The 6,204-nt window shown below is 34.8% G+C and overlaps 1 protein-coding gene across 1 annotated transcript; it reads right to left on the bottom strand.

Moving 5' to 3' along the window:
• Positions 1-1,453: 1,453 nt before the first annotated feature.
• LOC106440435 (disease resistance protein TAO1) lies at positions 1,454-6,204 on the bottom strand. Its single transcript, XM_048777266.1, has 4 exons — positions 5,459-6,204; positions 3,877-4,984; positions 3,385-3,797; positions 1,454-3,349 (listed from the first exon to the last, which is right to left on the bottom strand). Exons 1-4 carry the CDS (start codon positions 6,058-6,060, stop codon positions 1,561-1,563), a joined length of 3,912 nt encoding a protein of 1,303 aa, XP_048633223.1. The 5' UTR covers positions 6,061-6,204; the 3' UTR covers positions 1,454-1,560.

Consider the following 6,204-nt stretch of genomic DNA (forward strand, 5'->3'; position numbering starts at 1 on the left):
AGGATACGAGAGAGAGAACAGAGGAAAGAAGAGAGAGGTCCTCCCATATATATTTTCTTTAATATATGCCAAACTACTTTGACAATCAACTGGTAAACTTTTTTTTTTTATTCTTCTTCTACTTTCAGATCTCTGCTTCTGTTCTCTTAGTATTATTGACGGACACAAATCAAAGGTCATCATGTTTTAATCACTTCCATCTATACAAATACAATCAACACCTTTGTCACCACCAATTTTTCACTCTGTCACCATATCTTTCTTTTTCTAGTAATTAAACTCCTCGACTAAAAATAATCCTTAAAAAAACTCTTTGCTAAAAATTCTCTGAAATAAACCATCAACTTTAATTTCGTTAACATATGTTATCCTCTGTTTAAAAAATCATAACGAATGGTGACATACGTTAACGATTTATAAGTTAAGGGTTTATAATGTTGAAAACTTAGTTGAGGGTTTTTTTACGATTCAAAAAATAGTTGAGAGGTTTTATCACTAAAAATCATTAAATGTTTTAAAATATTTATTATCATTATACATTTTTTATATTGATATATAAACTTTTAAAACAAATTTATAAATTGTAATACATTACTCTATAACCGATTTATAAAGCTTCATAAATATTTAATACTTTTACATATGATTAATACCGTTTTACAATGATTTTATAAGCTTTTAAAATTCCTGATACAATAATAATAATAAACTAGATCTTGATCCGCACAACCGCACGGGTTTTTGTTTTCATTTATTTTTATATAAATATTTTGTTTTTAATTCTAAATTGTGTATATTATAATATAATAAGTTTACGGTATATTTTTTTCATTGAATAGATTGTTTCAAACTTTCACATGTATTTTTATCTTCTTCTATATATATATTTTCAGATTATTATTTCACTATTAAAATCGTAACTATGCATATAAAAATTAGTAAAATATTGTTTTATTGTCATATTCGAAGATATTGTAACATTTCACAAATTTAGAAAGTTTTTAAAAAATTAAACTTTTCGCTTCATAGATTTATATTATCGAGTAAATAATTAAATATTTATTTTTTGTTTAATTTTTAAAATAAACTATATAGTTTAAAATTTGTTTTCATTGGTTTAAGCTAGTAAAGATTAATCATTGTTAGATAATATTTTTGTTATTTTTAAAAAAAATCTTTATCGTTTTAAAAGTTAACATCGACAAATATTAAAATATTTATCATATGGAGGTATAAAATTAAAACATTAAATTATATTTATTTAATTTATATTATCTATAAATTCAATGGATCATCTATTGTTTAAATCTAATTATTGATCGCCCAATAAAGTTTTTTGGTATGCTCAAAATTTAAATGATAAGATTATAGATTAAATGTAACATGATTTTCTAGGAATAAGTACATTAGATCCTTTTTTTTTTTTAAATCACAGATGAATCAAGATTGTGACTTCTTTTTAATATATAAGATTGATTTTTGAGAGCCAACCAGAGTGCTAAAGATGAAGATTTTTTTTTTTGTTACAAGTTATTAATGAAAATGTGATTTGTTTTTATCTCAGCTTCCATGAACGTGAGGGAGCCAAGGATTCCAAAGCAATTGTTTCCAACTCTCCAGAGGACGTAGCCCGCATTCCTCAATCTCCCAATTTTTGTCATGGGATCTGAACTCAAAGGCTAATTCGGGGGAGCCCACTTTTTCTTCAATTTTGAATACCAGTAGATGCTCCTTTGAAGTTGGAGAAGAGCGGTGCCATGAATAAGCATAAGCTACATAACCAGATTTAACGCCATTCAGTTTGTCCTTGATGCAATAAGATATATCAGGCCAGCACCAATCACCAGCATCTACGTCACCCTTATAAACCAGCAAGAGGCAAGCTTTAAATCTCAAGGACGTAGGAAAGTACTGTGTATCTAATCCATTCCACGTCATTGACAGGGAACTCCTGGTGGCTCGGTAAATGAAATATGTAGGCATTGTTTCTCCTGGAAAAATTGCAAAGTCTCTTGTCCATGTGTTGATGATAATCTCTCTTGCTTCTTGATTCAGTCCAAAGCAGTTAACAAAGCTGAGCCCATGAAACTTTGTCTTGTAAAAAGAGCAATCTAGTCTCTCGAGGGACTCACAATTGTCTGCGACTAGGATCTTTAAGGAGTCCGGAAGCTGTGGAAGAGAAACCAGCTTCGTGCATCCCTTGATTACAAGATAACGTAGACGAGACATTTCCTTGACCCATGGAGCAATTTCTTGTATTCTTGTATCTCCCAAGTGTAACTTCGTGATGCAATCAAAAGCTTGCTGGGATTTCTTGAGGTTTTCAAAATATGGCAAATGTAACTCACGAAGATGAGGCCATGACATGATTGATGGAGGGAATTCTTCTATTGAAGTTCCAGTGAGCTTTAGAACTCTGATGTTTGTGGAAATCTCGGGAAAACTTTTCAATGACGAGCAGTCAGTGAGATCAACCTCATCAAGAGATTTCATGTTGATGTTGATCGGAAGGGCCTTTAGCTTTGAGCATCTATGGAGAGATAACTTCTTGAGATTATTCATATATCCAATAGAAGATGGGAGTTCCACAAGACTTGAGCATCCACTGAGACGCAATTTCATGAGATTAATCATATATCCAATAGAAGAGGGGAGCTTCCGTAGACTTGAGCATCCATTGAGACGCAACTCCATGAGATTAGTCATATTTCCGATAGAAGAGGGGAGCTCCTGTAGACTCGAGCATCCACTGAGATACAACTGCTGGAGATTAATCATATTTCCGATAGAAGGGGGGAGCTCCAGTAGACTCGAGCATCCACTGAGAGACAACTTCCTGAGTTTAATCATATTTCCAATAGAATAGGGGAGCTCTAGTAGACTTGAGCATCCACTCAAATCAAATTCCTTGTGATCATCGGCATTACTAAGATAGGAAGGGAGCTCCACAAGATTTGAACATCCACTAAACGTAAAAACCATGAGATTCAGGGAATTTATAACAGAAGATGGAAGCTCCACCAAACTTGAGCAATCCTTGAGAAACAATTTCTTGAGATTACCAATAGACGACGGGAGCTTAGCTAGATGTAAGCATCCCGTGAGATCCAATTCCTCGAGATTAGTGGCGTTTTCCATAGAAGAGGGGAGTTCTATCAGACTTGTACATCCAAAGAGATTCAGTTCTTCGAGTTTAATTATGGCATTCCCAGAAAAAAATGGAAGTCTCACTAGACTTGAGCAATGACTAAGATCCAATCTTATGAGATTAATAGCAGTTGAGAGATCAGGAAGCTCCTTTAGATTTTTGGAATCGGACAAATACATCCATTTGAGATTTCTGATTGTCTGTACAGAAAAGAAAAAACATCAATAAAAAGAAGACGCAGTCCTTCCCACAATTTTTCAAGGTAGTTGCTTTTACGCAAGGCTAACTCCACCAGGAACTCCGGAATAAAATTTGAAGGCAGACATGTCATAGGAAAAAAATCCCAATGCAAAAGTCTAAGATTTGGAGGCAGACATGTCATTAGATCTACGCTGTGATGGCATGTCTGTTTGGGACGTCCAGAATCAGAATTTAAATCAGAATCCAAAGGTATAAGATTTGGAGGCAGACGTGTCATTAGATCTATGCTGGATTGACATGTCTGTTTGGGACGTCCAGAACCAGAATCTGAATACGCAAGTCTTAAGAATTGAACATTGAACATTCTTTCAAAGGCCCTGTCACTTATCTTCAACTCAGTCTTCAACTCTGAAAGCTTCAAATCTATGCCTATAACACTTCGACTACCCTGCAAAAAGAACTCTGATTTTTTTTTAAATCAAATTTTGTAGGGAAAACGCAGTGAACTACTAATGTGGAAAACTTACTAGTGTCTCATTTCGTAGTACTTGGCATATATCTCCAACATCAGCCAAAAACTGACGCTGCCCAGGTTCATGAATGGATTGTTTACGAACTATTTCTCTACCTAAACGTGCTAGCAAATCATGGATCTTTATATATCCTCCGTCAACGGATATGAATGATTTCTCAACTAAAACCCGTAGACGACCTTTCACACCTACAAAATTCCTTGCAAGATACTCTTCCACTTTCTCAATCAGCTCATTGTTGAAAAAGCAAGCTAAATGAAGAAATAAATCTTGATCATCAACGCATAAGGCATCATAACTTAACTTTAAACTACTTTCTATTTCTCCATCAAGTCTAGTTCTTAACCTTGGTAGTTCCTCTTCCCACTCTTGCTTGGCCATTCCTTTGAAATAAGATCCTATTACCTTTAGTCCCAGAGGGAGCTTACCAACAAGTTCTGTTACTTCCCAAGCAAGTTCCTCGAAGTCACCATCTGGGTACTTTTGACCAAAAGCATTCATGCAGAAGATTTCAAGAGCTTCATGGAAACCTGGAAACTCAACCTTGTAAATATGTTCAATCCCATGTGCAGTCAATATTTTTTTATCTTGCGTTGTGACAATAATCCGGCTTCCAGGACCAAACCAGTGAAGGTCTTTCGCCATGGCATTTAGTTGCATCAAATGGTCTACATCATCGAGAACGACAAGCACTTTCTTGTCTTTTAACTTGTCTGGCGCAACTCCTAAATGATGAATCTTGATATCCTCCTGGTTGACTATTTTAGATAGGAACTCTTCTTGTAATTGCAGTTTCGCACTATATTCATCAGAACAAGGTCCTGGACAACGTCTTTTGATGTTCTCCATGAAGACACTAAGCTGGAACTCGTGAGAGTGTTGGCTAAATAGAACTCTGGCGATCGTACTCTTACCAATTCCAGAAGGACCCCAAATCCCTATCATCCTCACTTTTATGGAGCCTAAGAGTAAGAACGGCTCCATCTCTTTCATATGAGCTTCCATCCCAACAAAACCTTTGAAATCACTTGATGGCACAAATTTAATCAGCTCATTTGAAATGTTAGTGGCAATTTCTTCGACCATTGATGCTTCATTATCCCTAACAAGGGAAAAGATGAATCCACAAAGATGAATATATACATCATTTGAAAATTTTCAATACATAATCAAAAACAAACAAAAAAGATAAAGAGATCAATGATCAAATTTTAGGGGTTTTTATTTTAAATTTTTGTATAAAAGATAAGCAAATTATTTTTACATATATAAGAAACTTTCAATAAAAAACAAACAAACTAACAAACTTTCACGTTTCGATTCACATTTTGTAATCTAAAATTATCACCGAGACCTTTTTTTTTTTTTTAAATGCAATAATTTTTTTAGGCTTCTATAATTTTAGAAGGAGATCATTCGTAAACCTAAACTCTGTGATGTTTTTAACACCAGATTTCTTAAATCATGTTATATAGAAACTGTTTTTTTTTTTATTTTTTGAATTATTGTATTTCTCAATACATATAATATGTTGGATGTGTTTGAAAGATAGCAAGTAAAAGTTAAGCGGACAAACCAGTTGGATAAATGGTAACCAGCTATTACGGCCACTTTCTCCAAAGCTTGTTCCCACCTCCTAATCTCCTCCTTAGCTTTACCCTTACAAGTTTTCCTGAACACCTCCCCAAAATCACCGGTCAGCTTCTTTACATCAGATGGATCTACTTTATAGAAAATAGCAATCACAGTTTGACGCAGCTCCTCCCTGCACTTCATAATCTCCACCAACTCCTCAAGACACCACTTAGAAGAAGCGTAATTCTTAGAGAGCAAGACGATCGCAATCTTAGATCCTCTAATCGCCCGTATGAGTTCGGGAGCGATGGATTCTCCTCTCCTGATCCCATTATCGTTGAAAAATGTGATTGTCTTTCTTTTGAACTCCTTTTTAATGTGACTAAGAAAGTTATCGCGGACATCTTCCCCGCGGAAGCTCGGAAAGACATCGTGTAACCAGACGTGAGAGGAAGAAGATGGAGAAACTGATGAAGAAGATGGAGTTGATGAAGTAGACAAAGAAGAAGAATCAGATTCTTCGTTTTCATGATGGGATCTGAGTTTCCGGAAAATCAAGAAGAAGCCTATTGCAGCAGCAACGATGTTAAGAGAGAAATCCATTTGTGGAGCAAAAAGTGAAACAAAGAGGCTTTTGTGTAATTAAACAATGGGACATAAAACGTTGACTCCGTAAAACTTAGAGAGACTTTGTGGAAATAATTTCACCGGTCATAATAACAGTGCCTAAAGTTGAAGGTGTCCACC

Source organism: Brassica napus, chromosome A3 (genome assembly GCF_020379485.1).
Source record: "Brassica napus cultivar Da-Ae chromosome A3, Da-Ae, whole genome shotgun sequence".
NCBI lineage: Eukaryota > Viridiplantae > Streptophyta > Magnoliopsida > Brassicales > Brassicaceae > Brassica > Brassica napus.

What these genes read in the sequence shown, in the direction of transcription:
- LOC106440435 (XM_048777266.1), bottom strand. Translation starts at nt 6,060, where the DNA reads ATGGATTTCTCTCTTAACATCGTTGCTGCTGCAATAGGCTTCTTCTTG. An exon ending in TACTACGAAATGAGACACTA is followed by an intron (nt 3,798 to 3,876) that starts GTAAGTTTTCCA and finishes TTCTTTTTGCAG; the next exon opens with GGTAGTCGAAGTGTTATAGG. An exon ending in AAATTGTGGGAAGGACTGCG is followed by an intron (nt 3,350 to 3,384) that starts TCTTCTTTTTAT and finishes CTTTTCTGTACA; the next exon opens with GACAATCAGAAATCTCAAAT.